The following is a 15,934-nucleotide window of genomic DNA, read 5'->3' as shown; positions in this document are numbered from 1 at the left end:
AAGCTTTCGTGAGCTACAGCTCACTTCATCGGATGCATTTGGTGGAAAAAGCAGAGGAGAGATTTATATACACACACACAGAGAACATGAAACAATGGGTTTATCATACACACTGTAAGGAGAGTGATCACTTAAGATAAGCCATCACCAGCAGCAGGGGGGGAAAGGAGGAAAACCTTTCATGGTGACAAGCAAGGTAGGCTAATTCCAGCAGTTAACAAGAATATCAGAGGAACAGTGGGGGGGAGAAATACCATGGGGAAATAGTTTTACTTTGTGTAATGACTCATCCATTCCCAGTCTCTATTCAAGCCTAAGTTAATTGTATCCAGTTTGCAAATTAATTCCAATTCAGCAGTCTCTCGTTGGAGTCTGTTTTTGAAGCTTTTTTGTTGAAGTATAGCCACTCTTAGGTCTGTGATCGAGTGACCAGAGAGATTGAAGTGTTCTCCAACTGGTTTTTGAATGTTATAATTCTTGACGTCTGATTTGTGTCCATTCATTCTTTTACGTAGAGAGTGTCCAGTTTGGCCAATGTACATGGCAGAGGGGCATTGCTGGCACATGATGGCATATATCACATTGGTAGATGCGCAGGTGAACGAGCCTCTGATAGTGTGGCTGATGTGATTAGGCCCTATGATGGTATCCCCTGAATAGATATGTGGACAGAGTTGGCAACGGGCTTTGATGCAAGGATAGGTTCCTGGGTTAGTGGTTCTGTTGTGTGGTGTGTGGTTGCTGGTGAGTATTTGCTTCAGATTGGGGGGCTGTGTATAAGCAAGGACTGGTCTGTCTCCCAAGATCTGTGAGAGTGATGGGTCGTCCTTCAGGAAAGGTTGTAGATCCTTGATAATGCGTTGGAGAGGTTTTAGTTGGGGGCTGAAGGTGATGGCTAGTGGCGTTCAGTTGTTTTCTTTGTTGGGCCTGTCCTGTAGTAGGTGACTTCTGGGTACTCTTCTGGCTCTGTCAATCTGTTTCTTCACTTCAGCAGGTGGGTATTGTAGTTGTAGGAATGCATGATAGAGATCTTGTAGGTGTTTGTCTCTGTCTGAGGGGTTGGAGCAAATGCGGTTATATCGTAGTGCTTGGCTGTAGACAATGGATCGCGTGGTATGATCTGGATGAAAGCTAGAGGCATGTAGGTAGGAATAGCGGTCAGTAGGTTTCCGATAAGGGTGGTGTTTATGTGACCATCGCTTATTAGCACCGTAGTGTCCAGGAAGTGGATCTCTTGTGTGGACTGGTCCAGGCTGAGGTTGATGGTGGGATGGAAATTGTTGAAATCATGGTGGAATTCCTCAAGAGCTTCTTTTCCATGGGTCCAGATGATGAAGATGTCATCAATGTAGCGCAAATAGAGTAGGGGCATTAGGGGACGAGAGCTGAGGAAGCGTTGTTCTAAGTCAGCCATAAAAATGTTGGCATACTGTGGGGCCATGCGGGTACCCATCGCAGTGCCGCTGATTTGAAGGTATACATTGTCCCCAAATGTGAAATAGTTATGGGTGAGGACAAAGTCACAAAGTTCAGCCACCAGGTTAGCCGTGACAGTATCGGGGATACTGTTCCTGACGGCTTGTAGTCCATCTTTGTGTGGAATGTTGGTGTAGAGGGCTTCTACATCCATAGTGGCTAGGATGGTGTTTTTAGGAAGATCACCAATGGACTGTAGTTTCCTCAGGAAGTCAGTGGTGTCTCGAAGATAGCTGGGAGTGCTGGTAACGAAGGGCCTGAGGAGGGAGTCTACATAGCCAGACAATCCTGCTGTCAGGGTGCCAATGCCTGAGATGATGGGGCGTCCAGGATTTCCAGGTTTATGGATCTTGGGTAGCAGATAGAATACCCCAGGTCGGGGCTCCAGGGGTGTGTCTGTGCGGATTTGTTCTTGTGCTTTTTCAGGGAGTTTCTTGAGCAAATGCTGTAGTTTCTTTTGGTAATTCTCAGTGGGATCAGAGGGTAATGGCTTGTAGAAAGTGGTGTTGGAGAGCTGCCTAGTAGCCTCTTGTTCATACTCCGACCTATTCATGATGACAGCAGCACCTCCTTTGTCAGCCTTTTTGATTATGATGTCAGAGTTGTTTCTGAGGCTGTGGATGGCACTGTGTTCTGCATGGCTGAGGTTATGGGGTAAGCGATGCTGCTTTTCCACAATTTCAGCTCGTGCACGTCGGCGGAAGCAGTCTATGTAGAAATCCAGGCTGCTGTTTCGACCTTCAGGAGGAGTCCACCCAGAATCCTTCTTTTTGTAGTGTTGGCAGGAAGGTCTCTGTGGGTTAATATGTTGGTCAGAGGTGTGTTGGAAATATTCCTTGAGTCTGAGACGTCGAAAATAGGATTCTAGGTCACCACAGAACTGTATCATGTTCGTGGGGGTGGAGGGGCAAAAGGAGAGGCCCCGAGATAGGACAGATTCTTCTGCTGGGCTAAGAGTATAGTTGGATAGATTAACAATATTGCTGAGTGGGTTACGGGAACCATTGTTGTGGCCCCTTGTGGCATATAGTAGTTTAGATAGCTTAGTGTCCTTTTTCTTTTGTAGAGAAGCAAAGTGTGTTTTGTAAATGGCTTGTCTAGTTTTTGTAAAGTCCAGCCACGAGGAAGTTTGTGTGGAAGGTTGGTTCTTTATGAGAGTATCCAGTTTTGAGAGCTCATTCTTAATCTTTCCCTGTTTGCTGTAGAGGATGTTGATCAGGTGGTTCCGCAGTTTCTTTGAGGTTTCAGAGTAGCAGCCGTGTTAGTTTGTATTCGCAAAAAGAAAAGCAGTACTTGTGGCACCTTAGAGACTAACAAATTTATTAGAGCATAAGCTTTCGTGAGCTACAGCTCACTTCATCGGATGCTCTAATAAATTTGTTAGTCTCTAAGGTGCCACACACACACAGAAAGAGAAGGTGGAAGTTGCCATACAAACTGTAAGGCTAATTAATGAAGATGAGCTATTATCAGCAGGAGAAAAAAACTTTTGTAGTGATGATCAAGATGGCCCATTTAGATAGTTGACCAGAAGGTGTGAGGATACTTAACATAGGGAAATAGATTCAATACGTGTAATGACCCAACCACGCCCAGTCTCTATTCAAACCCAAGATAATGGTATCTAGTTTGCATATTAATTCAAGTTAAGCTGTTTCTTGTTGGAGTGTGTTTTTGAAGCTTTTCTGTTGCAAAATTGCCACAGAATAGAGACTCTTATAGTTTGTATGGCAACTTCCACCGTGTGTGTGTGTGTGTGTGTGTGTGTGTGTGTGTGTGTGTGTGTGTAATTAATATATATATTCTTACTATATGTTCCATTCTATACATCCGATGAAGTGGGCTGTAGCCCACGAAAGCTTATTCTCTAATAAATTTGTTAGCCTCTAAGGTGCCACAAGTATTCCTGTTCTTTTTGCGGATACAGACTAACACGGCTGCTACTCTGAAACCTTTATGCCAGTATATCGCAAATCTACCTCCCCACTCTTGACCTGTCTCCTTCTATCCAACACTGCTTCTTTTCTCTCTGTTCATATCATGAAAAGTTCCACCTGGGCCTTCGTCATCTCTTAACTTCGCTACTATAACTGCCTTGTGTCTGGCCTCATTCTTGGTTGACACCTATCAGTTCCTTGCAAAATGTTGCTGCTAAGGTCATTTTCTTGGCTTATTTTGACTGTCGGGCCCCCTCTGAATGACTCCTGGTACCACCTTGTGTACTGCATCAAATTCAAGCTTTTTTTTTTGTTGTTCTCATCTTTAAGGCCTTTAGCAACTATAGGGCTTGTCTACACTTACAGCACTGCAGTGGCACAGCTGCACCAGTGCAATTGTGCTGCTGTAGTGCTTAATGAAGATGCTTCCTATGCCAATGGGAGAGCATGTCCCATTGACGTAGGACTCTACCTCCCCAAGAGGAGGTAGCTGTGTTGACAGGAGAAGCCCTCTGGTCAACATAACGCTGTCTACATCAGGAGTTAAATTGGTGTAACTATGTTGCTCCAGGAGTGGATTTTCCATAACCCTGAGCAACAGTTATATCGATGTAAGTTTGTAGTGTAGACCAGGGCTTTGCCTCCTCCTACTTATCTACTCTTTTATCTTCTTTGCTCTGTCAGTAATGCTAGCTTTCATTGCCTGCTTGCCCATTTCTATAAGTGACTTCATCCTTTGTTCCATGCAGCCCCTTAAACATGTAATACCTTTCCCGAGCTGGTCTGCAGAGCCACAAATCCTCTCTTCCTGAAGACCCACTCTTTGTTTAGCTATTCTAATACGTTGTCATATTTTATTGTGTAATAAAACTAATGCTTAAATTTTATTACATGGAAAATTCTAATATTCTATAAAATATTTAAATTTATAACAAGGGATGGGGACGGTATATTAAAACACTGTCAGTTTAACCCTTTGATTTCTGTGAGCCAGTAGAACCTGAGGTGTGGGCCCTCAAAGCAATATGCCCACTTGTTTGTGGAGGGACAGGGCAGATGTCCAAGCAGCCAGCAATCCCTGCTCCAAAAAGGGCCTGACATAGCTCTAAAAAGTGAATGTGAGAGACCCAGGAGGGAATGGGACCAGGATGGAGCCCCAAATAAAATGTTAAGTTGCTTTCTTCTGATCCAAACCCCAGGAGAGGGAATGACGATAGCCCTCTCTGCATGGTTCTTGGGGTGAATTTTACTTGTGTGTAGGAAGGTGAAAATGGCTTTTTTTCCCCCCTATTAAACGCTAACAGGTCGTTGAATATGCTTACTGTAGATAAGAGCTACTAGGATCATCCGAGCAATGGAAAACTTGTCTTATGAAAGGAGACTCAAGGAGCTTGGCTTGTTTAGCCTAACTAAAAGAAGGTTATGGGGAGATATGATTGCTCTCTATAAATATAGCAGAGGGATAAATACCGGAGCGGGAGAGGAATGATATAAGCTCAGTACCAATGAGGACACAAGAACAAATGGATATAAACTGGCCACCAGGAAATTTAGACTTGAAATTAGATGAAGGTTTCTAACCATCAGAGGAGTGAAGTTTTGGAATAGCGTTCCAAGGGAAGCAGTGGGGGCAAAAGATCTATCTGGCTTTAAGATTTAACTCGATAAATTTATGGAGGAGATGGTATGATGGGATAACATGATTTTGGTAATTAATTGATCTTTAAATATTCATGGTAAATAGGCCTGATGGGATGGGATCTGAGTTACCCAGGAAAGAATTTTCTGTAGTGTCTGGCTGGTGAATCTTGCCATATGCTCAGGGTTTAGCTGATCGCCATATTTGGGGTCGGGAAGAAATTTTCCTCCAGGGCAGATTGGAAGAGGCCCTAGAGGTTTTTCGCCTTCCTGTGTAGCATGGGGCATGGGTCACTTGCTGGAGGATTCTCTGCTTCTTTAAGTCTTTAAAGCATGATTTGAGGACTTCAATAGCTCAGACATAGGTGAGGTTTTTCGCAGGAGTGGGTGCGTGAGATTCTGTGGCCTGTGTTGTGCAGGAGGTCGGACTAGATGATCATAATGGTCCCTTCTGACCTTAGTATCTATGAATCTAAGAGTACAATGAAATAAGTGTCAAGTGCTTCACTTCTGAAAGGAAAGATAAAGGAATAGTATAAGATTTGTGTTGGGCCTCATTTAAAGGTCTTGTTGGATGACGGATAACATTGAATTAAATGGAGAGATAGTGGTGTATACCTCTTGTAGCTTTGTAAGGTATCCAGGTGAACTTAACAAATGTTACTGACTTGTAAGTTTTGAGCATCATGATGGGAAAGAGTGGAAAATGAGCATCTTCCCAATATGATTAAAGTTGTGAGGAAGGGAGAGCTATGTAGTTAAGAGTTTAGACTGGAGTGAGACCAATAGTAAAAACTGGTAAATTGTCTCGGAAAATATTAGAGTATCTGAATAGGGGAATGTGTTAGGTTTTTTCCCCTGGCAAAGTATCCTGAAGAATATGAATCTGCTGTCATGCTATCTGTAGTACAGAAAGATTTTACCAAGTTTTTACAAAGCAAATTACTTGTTAAACTGTTGGATTTTAACTAAATTGCCAACTAAATGAATTTCTGTCTCATATCTTCATGCTGGATCACCTTTCTATAAGTAGGGCCCTACCAAATTCGTGGTCCATTTTGGTCAATTTCACAGTCATAGGATTTTAAAAATAGTAAATTTAATTATTTCAGCTATTTAAATTTGAAATTTCACAGTGTTGTAATTATAGGGGTTCTGACCTGAAAAGGAGTTGGAGTGGGGGAGGGTTTGCAAGGTTATTATGCAGGAGTTGTGGTACTGCTACCCTTACTTATGCACTGCTGCTGACAGCAGCGCTGCCTTCAGAGCTGGGCAGCTGGAGAGAGGCGGCTCTGAAGACAGCACCACCACCAGCACAGTGCAGAAGTAAGGATGGCGTGGTATGGTATTGCCAACCTGACTTCTGCGCTGCTGTCTGCAGAGCTGGGCCTTTAGTCAGCAGCTGCCACTCTCTGGCCACCCAGCTCTAAAGGCAGTAGTGCAGAAGTAAGGGTGGAATGGTATGGTATTGTCACCCTTACTTGTGCACTGCTGCTGGCAGGGTGCTGCCTTCAGAGCTGGGTGCCCAGCCAACTGCTGATGCTCTCTGGCCACCCAGTTCTGAAAGCAGTGTCATGTGAGGGTGGCAATACCATGAGCCCCTAAAGTAACCTTGTAACCCCCTTGCAACTCCCTTTTGGGTCAGGATCCCCAATTTGAGAAACGCTGGTCTCCCCCATGAAATCTGTATAGTATTGGGCAAAAGCACACAAAAGACCAGATTTCATGGCCCGTGACATGTTTTTCAGGGCCGTGAATTTGGTAGGGCCTTGCATATAAGAGAGGGACTTCAGGAGAAGACAAACAAATATATCCTGCAGCCATTTATGACATTCATCAACAGATGCTAGTGAGCATTCTGTCCTGGCCGTCCAGTAGGATCGCTATGAAGGGAATCCAAGCTTCTGTGCTCTGGATCCCCACAATGTTTCAGGCTCCTGAAATCCAAATGGAGTCCAGCCACTGCCCCAATATCTGGGTCCCTGGGCGCACACTTAAGGTGCAGACCTTCTCTGGCATGCCCCTCCAAGTGTCAGAACCTGCTATCCAGCTGCTGTGTTCCTCTGGACGCAGTACTGGCCCTTCAGACTCCCTAGTATTTAAACACACCCTTCTGACAGAATTCCACCCATAAGGTGTGAGGCTTCTGGTTTATAATTTAACACTCAGCAGCATGCAGCAGTTGTGAAGCAGTCTGTACACTCATTTTGTTCAGTCTTGTATTTATGCTCTTTATATTTAATTATGAAAAGCACAGGAAAGTATAGATCATACCCAAAACAATAAAACATTCTAAATGCAATGTCCCTCACTAGCTCACCCTTCCCTTGGGAGTCCTGGGGGGATTATTTGTGTTCGTTAGGCAGGATCCTTCACCCCTCTGCTTTCCTTGCCCCTGCAGCATCCTCTGTCGTTGTCATCTGGTGCAAAATGGCTCTACCCCAGCTCCACAGCCTGCATCTGTGCTGGCCCTCAGAGTAAGGCCCTAGGGAGCTGGGGACTTGAAGTCTCAAACTGAGCCACTCAACTTCTTACTTTCTCTTCTCCCAGAAAGACCACTTCTACCCCTCTGACTCTCTTCTGCCCTTGCCATCCCCTTGCTTCCCTTTCAGTCACCCCCTCCTTGACCCTCATCCTCCCTACTGCCTCTTCCCTGTCATCTGCAGTGGCAGATGAGTGCCGTGCCCAGCCTGTTACCATGGGGTGGATGCTCCATGCAGGCAGCTCTGATTCCCCTGTCAGGTCACTGTGTACTCTGTCCTTCATATTTGTTTGGAACAAAGAGGAGCAGGAACTTATCACGTAAATGTGTTTTCCCATCCAATGCTTTCCCCTCCCTTGGCATGCCTGGTCTGTATTTTGATTATGGGGTTGCTCAGCAGTGCTGGGCTCTGCAGGTTATCCACACTGGTTTGTTATTGTAGGGTTACTTGTACTCAATGGTTTATTATTGTAGGGTTGCTCAGGAGTGTTGAGTTCCTGGCAATTTTATTTTTCTTTAAATAGAGAAAAGAAAAGGATTAAAGCCTTTGATTTGGGGAAAACCAAACCACTACCTCTACACTCCAGATTCCCAGGGGCAGTGGTTTAAGAGGAAGAAATGGAGAGGCTCTGTGCCTGATGCTATATACAGAGGTGGATCCAAGCCCTGCCCAGGAGGCACAGAACAGATCATTTGCAGAACACCCCAAATCCTCGAGCAGGTGCTACTGTCTCCAAGAACTGGCTTGCTGGATGCTGTGCCCCTAAGCTGGTGCCCCTTAGAGGGAAAAGGCCTCATGTCCCATTCCCCATCTTGGGGCTGTATTGGATCTGATGTTCCCTAGTGTGGGAAGCCATTTGTCCCATTCTTTGTGCCTTCCCCAACTTCACAGTAATGGGACAGTTCTATTTTCTCTCATTCTCTTGTGCTGGATTTTTTTGTTCCAGAATGTTTGTCTGCTGCTGTGGGCTTCAGAGACTACACACAGACATTTGGGGTGTTATGTGCTGATGATCCTTCCCTTTCCCCCCACTGGGAGACTGAGGAGTGGCTTCTCATCAGCGCAGGGTCCTATTGTCATTGTTCAGTATTTATTTTGGAGAATGGTCACAATGTGCCAGGTGCTGGGGTGTGGGCCCTTTACTGCAGCTTTCCACAGATTCTCCCAACTGTCTGTTCTAGGAAGGGAGTCCAGAGGGAGCTGGGCTTGGGGAGGGAGTCCCACGCTGGTTCCAAATGGGCAGACATTGGTCTTGTTGCAATTCAGCTCAGCCTGGTACAGAAAGGCCTAGAGGAGATGCCTGTTCTCTGTGTGCAAGTGTTATATATGTCTGTGTGTGTGTGTGTGTTGTGTCTGTGTGTGTGTGTGAGAGAGGGGGAGGGTAAGCTCCTGCATGGGTTGTATTGCTGAAGGGGGGTTCCATATGGGGCTGTATGATTGGTTGGGGTTGTCTTTGTGTGGGAGGGGTGGGGGGGAGAGTCTATAGGATTGTGTGTTCTGCCCTGTAAGCTCCTTTATAGACTTCTCCTCTCCTTCTTTTGTTCTGCCCAAAATACACTCCTTTCAGACAGGAGGAGGAAGCTTCTTCTCCCAGGTAGAGCTTGTTGTCTCAAAGTGTTTTACTTTTGAATTAATGATCGCTGAGTTCTGATCATTCACCATAGTCTCTGGCCTGGCAGAGACATGAAACAACCCTGGTAACTCATAGGGGATCCATCATGCATGACAGTAATTTCATGATACAGTATCAGAAGTGATACAGACAGAAACCCCATTTGTCACACTAACGGAGAACTTTTGAGTCAGTGAAAGAGCCTCACCATTATCCCTTGACAGTGGAATTCTGCAGCTCTATGGCATGTGAGGATAAGTATTAAAATCTGAATAAAGCCATGTCTCTAAAAATAAGGACAAAATTTAACAGAGGAGTAGAGGAGGAAAGAAAACACAATCTCTTAAAAAAAAAAAAAACATTAAAAAAATTGGTACCCAACCTTTAGAAAGTGTCCATTAGTTGTGGGTGTCCCCATTTTAGTGTGCTAAACTTGAGACGTAGCTCTTGTCTACACTAAGAAAATTTACAAAGCAAACAAAAACTCACTCCTTCAGTGAAACCAGTAGAAGCTGTAGTGTAGACAAGGCTCCAGGAGTCTCTGATGTATTTAACTGTTTCTGTGGGTCTAGGTATAATGGTGGTAAAATACCAGAATTTGCTGTAGCATTGATAAAGCTCTAACTCCCACCATTTCAAATAGGCAGGATTTTTTCTGTAAATATCTAAAATGTGTACACAGTCCTGTGTCCTGCTGAGAATCTACAACTACAATTGAAATGAGTAGAAGTGTGAGTGCTCAGCACCTCTTAAAATCCGGTCCTAAAGAACTCAAGTTTTAGCACCTAAAGTTAGAGATGTTTGGCCTAAAATTTGAAAAATGTTTTCAAGAGACCAAACTGGGAGGAAAAGAAAACATTCAGTGTAGGCAAGGAGCAGCTGGATTATCTCACTTGCATGGAAGAAGTACAGCCATTTTTATGGTACTGTGTGGGAGGTTTGTCTACATTTCCCACCAATGTTTCAGTGGGAAGAATAACTTTGGCTCCTTATCCCTACCTTTTCTGAAAAAGGGGGAAAATTTACATTGGCTCTCAATCAACAATGGAATATTCCTTACTCAATCATAAAGGCCAAAATATGTAACCGAAAATGAATGACTGATCAAAATAAAATACTTACAAACTATACCATTTCCTATATCCAAAATCTGTTCTGTTCTTTTCTGTTGGGTCATTTCCCTTTAGAATTCACCATAAACAGAATATTTACTGTTTGGAGGATAATGCTGCCATTGTGGTCCTGACCAAAATCAATTTAGTAAGCCAGAGTGGGGAAGGGTATTAATTTTCTTAAATTCCATGGAACCTCTGTGGAATAGATAAGACTACCTGGTTTGAGAAACACTGGAAGTGGAAGAAGAAAATTCTAATCAACACTTTGATCGATCGGTCCTTCAGACCCTCATATAGATTGCACCGATCACAACACATCTTCCATTCTTCTCGTATCCTGGCCTTCCATCTCCATATGCAGCCATGTCTTTTTTCACAATAAATTCTTCCCATCTCTTTGGAGATTGGCTGAGCGGTCGTTTCAGTTCCCGTGGGTAACACTCGGTGACAGCTGCAGTCCATCAATGTCAATAAGCCTCGCTATATGCCCGGCCCATTGCAGTTTACTATGTCTGCTCTCAGTGATGACATCCTGCACTCCACTCTGCCGTCTGATCATTTCACTGGGGACTCAGTCGCACACTGAATTTCCCAGAATTCTTTTTTCCATCGCCCTCTCTGTGACAGACCGTTACTACTCCTTTGTCTTCATCAGCGCCCATGTTTCGCTGCCGTGCAACATTGCTGGCAGTACTGTTGAGTTGAAGAGGCTGGCGCATGTTGCCTTGTTGGTTGTTGTTGTTGGGTTGTTTTTTTTTCTCCCCCTTGGAGGACATCCTGGATAGACCTGAATGCGCACCAACCTGCTTGCTTTCTTCGCGAGAGTTCACCTTCCTGATCGTGTGGCATGTTAATTTCTTGGCCCAAATGGACATGTTGCTCAAATTCTTCTATTTGTTCTCCCTTGATTGTTGTTTGGACTTTTGGCAAGGTATCAGACTGCCTAAACTTTGTTTTGAAATGGCTAATTTTCAGTCTGACTTGGCTGCTTTTTGTGTTGAGTTCTCGCAGCATTTTCTGTAGTTTGATAGTATTTTCGGCGATCAACACACTATCATCTGTGAATCTGAGATGGTTTAACTGCTCTCCCTTGATGTTGATTCCACCCTTCCAATTCATCCACCTGATTATCATTTCGAGGAAGGTGGTGAAGAGTTTTGGTGAAACTGTGTCTCCTTGTTTCACACTTTTCTTAACTGGGATGTGAAGGGGAGTGCCAAATGAAGTTATATCTGTAGTGCAGTCAAAATTTGCTGCTTTTAATAATTTGAAATAGTTTGTGTTGATGCCCTGCTTGAGCTTTCAACACTGCATTGATCTCTAAGCTGTTGAATGCTTTTTCCATAGTTGACTAAGGCAATACATAAATGGAATTTGTATTTCCTTTAGCATACCAATAGCTGGTTTATAGTGGAAAATATGGTCCATTGTGCTGAAATTCCTTCGAAAGCCTGCCTGCTCTCTCGGCTGCTGCTCATCCAGACTCTGTGAGAGTCATTTTATTATTATTTTGGTGAACAGCTTGTAGACTTGTGAGAGTAGACATATTGGACGATAGTTCTTTAGATCTTCACAATTGCCCTTCTTGTACAGTGGAATGGTATTGGACTCCTTCCAGCTAGATGGTATCTTCTGCATTTCCAAGTAACAGCTAAACCTCTGAGCAAGGGTTTCCCAGAGGTCTTAGCCTCCAGCTCTTATAATTTTGATTGTCAGTCCATCTTTACCTGGGGCTTTTCCTTCCTTCATTTGTCGAACTGCATGTCAAACTTTGCTGACAAGGACTAGGCATACATGCTCATTGGTCTATTGAAGTGTTGGTGCTGGGACATTGAACTGTTTGTTTGGCATCCGATGAAGTGAGCTGTAGCTCACGAAAGCTTATGCTCTAATAAATTTGTTAGTCTCTAAGGTGCCACAAGTACTCCTTTTCTTTTTGCGAATACAGACTAACACGGCTGCTACTCTGAAACCTGAACTGTTTGTGTCTCAGATAAATGTAGAAATCTTTGAAGACCGCTTCCATCCATGTTCTGTCAATTACTGGTTTTCCATTCTTGTTCTTCAGTGTCATTATTGTTGACCTGTACAGCGCCAATTCCCTTTTGCATTTTTTAGGCTTCTGCGATCTTCAGCCATCTTTTAGAGAATTTCATTTCTGTACTTCTCAAAATCCTCCTTTAGGCTTCTTATCAACTTGCAGAGGAGGGGGTACTGAAGTTCGTCACCATCATTTTGCTTCATATTCCTCCGCTTCTCTAGCAAGTTCCTAGTTTCCTCCGAGATTCTTCCCTTCGCTCGTTTCGGTCTTTCTTCCTTGGTTAATTTCACACATTGCCTCAATTTATTAGTTACCTTTTATAATCCTCGTCACAGTTATCTATAAGACTCCAGTCTTCCTTGGAAATGTTTGCTTTCAAGATTGCCTCGTCAAATATTTTTGGCCGCTGTCTCTGATTTGCTATCTGTAGCGCTTGCTTCTCCACCTTTTCGTTGAAGTTGAGCCATGCTCTGAGCAAGCGATGGTCACTACTGGTGTTAAATGATGGTACTACTAAGATGTCTAGTACAATACGCCACTTATCAATCAAAATATAGTCAGTCTCATTCTTGTTCTTCGCATTGGGCACAATCCATGTTCACCTCCTCTAACCCTTCTTCTTAAACCAGGTGTTACCAATGAACATTTCTTTTGTCTCCACCAGAGTTGCCAGTCACTCTCCTTGTGGATTTCGTTTGCCAATGCCATACCTTCCAATGAACTTTTCACTTTTTTTCCTGGTTCCAACTCTGGCATTGAAATCTTCCCATCATGATTGTATATGTGGATTTTCGAGTGAGGGTTTCCTCGAACTCTTGATAGATTTCCTCCATATTGGCATCTTTGCTTGTGGGAGCATAGAGCTTAATAATCTTGAAGATGCTGTTCTTGTTCAGTTGGAGGTGTAGCACTCCGATGCACGATGACTTGAACTTGCAGAGATGATTTTTGAAAACCATTCCTTGTTGATGATGATGGTTTTCACGCCTTCTCCTTTTCCCAACATGATGGTGTTTTTGTATCTCCACTTAACTTCCATCTCCTTTCTTCGCCGTGTTTCACAGAGACCAAAGATGTCCATCCCAAACTGTCCTTGCCTTCTCCTCCATTTGATGGTTGATAGAATAGTCTCTCGTCAGTGTCCTGCAGTTATAGGTGCACGCTGAGAGGGCAGTCCTTTTTCTGGCTCCTGAGATTCTTGACAGCCTCATCAACTGAACTCCCTACCAACGTCATAGAACAGATTGAGGTGTGCATGAGGAGTTGGGGCCCATTTATTCATGTGGTTTTAGCCATTTTTTCATCCATCCACTGGCTATGCTGTTAGTGGTGTGTTTACCTCCTCAACTTGCATAGCACCCAGCCTCAAGACAGAAGACAGCTGTCCTATCCCTGGGTTGGAAGTCTGACGCCTTAATACAGGGGCGGGCAAACTTTTTGGCCTGACGGCTGCATCGGATTTCTGAAATTGTATGGAGAGTTGGTTGGGGTGGCTGTGCCTCCCCAAACAGCCAGGCATGGACCAGCCCCTGCTTCTTGCCCCCTGACACCCCCCCTGGGGACCACCCCCGGACCCTCTGCCCCTAACTGCCCCCCACAACCGCATCCAACCCCCCATCCTTCCAGACTGCCTCCCCAGGACCCCTGCCCTATCCAACCCTCCCCCCCTCCTGACTGCCCCCGGAACCCTCGCCCCTAACTATCCCCTGCCCCTAAATGCCCCCTCCACCCCATTCAACCCCCCCTCTCCTTCCTGACCCCCTGAAATCCCTGTCCCATCCATTCCCCCCCTGCTCCCTGTTCCCTGACCGCCGCCCTATCCAACCCCTCCTCCCCTGCTCTTTATCCTACCCCACCTCCCCCACACACCTCTCCCTTCCCTCTTACCGTGCTGCCTGGAGCACTGATGGTTGGCAGTGCAGCTGCACCAGGACAGGCAGCCGTGCTGAGCACTGGGTAGGGTTGGGCTCTGCAGCCCTGCCTCCCAGAGTATTGCGCCGCGTAGCGGTGTGGCTGCGGGGGATGGGGGACAGCCTTCTGGGCCAAGAGTTCAGGAGCTGGACAGGACAGTCCCGCAGGCCAGATGTGGCCCGTGGGCCGTAGTTTGTCCACCTCTGCCTTAATAGCATGGTTGAACCTATTGAAGAATACACTCCTCTATCCTCGCTGTCAGATAAGCCAGGCTAACTGCTGCGCCATGTTGAGGTAGGATTTTGCAGCAGCTAATGAACACATGACACTTCATTTATCTACTTCTGAATTATACCATTGTTCTACTGATAATTACCAAACTTAATATTAACTTTGGACCTTCAACAAGAAGCTGTAGAAGCTTCTCAAAAGCATCAAAAAAGTATTGATAGGAGACTGTCTTAATAAAACAACGCAAGTCTGTGGATACAGAAACATGGGAAACTGACATACCTAAGAAGTTTCAGAGTAGCAGCCGTGTTAGTCTGTATTCGCAAAAAGAAAAGGAGTACCGGTGGCACCTTAGAGACTAACAAATTTATTAGAGCATAAGCTTTCGTGAGCTACAGCTCACTTCAAATGCATCCGATGAAGTGAGCTGTAGCTCATGAAAGCTTATGCTCTAATAAATTTGTTAGTCTCTAAGGTGCCACCGGTACTCCTTTTCTTTATACCTAAGAAGGAAATATGCATTTTCTTATTATAACATCAGAGCTATGCAATTTTTTTTAATGGAAAGGGGGGAAATAAAGATATTTCATTTTAACTACTCTGTAGCAAGATTGTTGCCTGTCTTGACTATAGAATGGTACCGTACAATGCCGTTTCTAATCAGTGTTGTTTATTAACAAACATATTCACATTTCTGCATCTGTATATTAAATCAAAGAAACTAGGGGTGTCAGGAAAGGTTTAGTTACGTAAAAATGACTTTGGGCTGGGTGAAGGTGGGGTTTTAATTTGCTTTTGTATCTGCCACATTTGCTTTTTTTCCCTTTCTCTTTGAAATGATGCAAATATAAGTTTAGTATTGTTAAACCACTGAGTATAAATGTGCCAGCTTCTGAAGGTGCAGTGTATTTACAATAATTGTATTGACTGAGGCTTACTGGAGCACAAGTCTCAACAGTAACCCTGTTGGCATCAATTAAATATTAATCCTTTGCTGCTGTGTTTGAATTGCAATGAGCAAAAAGTCCTCCAAAGTCACCAGGTTAATCACCTAGTTAAAGTTTGTTTTGGACTCAAAAAGCATCACTTTCCAACCCTAAATAATGTATTTCTTTACTTCAACAGTTTCTTAAAAAAACGGAAACAAAATGTTTCAAAAATCTATTCCTTTTTTTGATAACTTTCTCTGTCAAACTTTAAAGATTGTGTATACAGGATGTGGCAAAGAGCAAATTTAGGTAAATGGAAAGTCACAACAAATTGTACAGATTCTTTTTCTTTGTAGTAATCTAGTTTAACAGGTTTTGGAAAAAGTTCATCTACTGCTTATGCAACCTTTTTACTTAAAGCAAAGAGTCAGATAAGAGTAGTTGAAAACATGAAATTGTAAACTTGGCATTTTTCAAAAGCAGATTGATTTACAGTAGAACTTTAATACTGATCAGCAGCAATCTACCTAATAGCTTAGTAAAACAAATATGTAATAAGGC

The 15,934-nt window shown here is 44.0% G+C and overlaps 1 protein-coding gene across 3 annotated transcripts in view; it reads left to right on the top strand.

Moving 5' to 3' along the window:
* The window catches only part of NFE2L2 (nuclear factor, erythroid 2 like 2), a 52,141-nt gene that overhangs the window by 3,283 nt on the left and 32,924 nt on the right, over positions 1-15,934 (top strand). The window contains exon 2 of one of the 3 annotated variants that reach the window (XM_043505389.1): positions 8,058-8,254. The exons of the other annotated variants lie outside the window; for them this stretch is intronic. Within the exon in view, the coding sequence (XP_043361324.1) occupies positions 8,058-8,254 (197 nt within the window). The remainder of the gene's footprint in view (positions 1-8,057; positions 8,255-15,934) is intronic. 3 annotated transcript variants of the gene reach the window in all.

This window comes from Dermochelys coriacea, chromosome 11, assembly GCF_009764565.3.
Source record: "Dermochelys coriacea isolate rDerCor1 chromosome 11, rDerCor1.pri.v4, whole genome shotgun sequence".
Lineage (NCBI taxonomy): Eukaryota > Metazoa > Chordata > Testudines > Dermochelyidae > Dermochelys > Dermochelys coriacea.
This window is presented reverse-complemented; position numbering and strand designations above follow the sequence as displayed.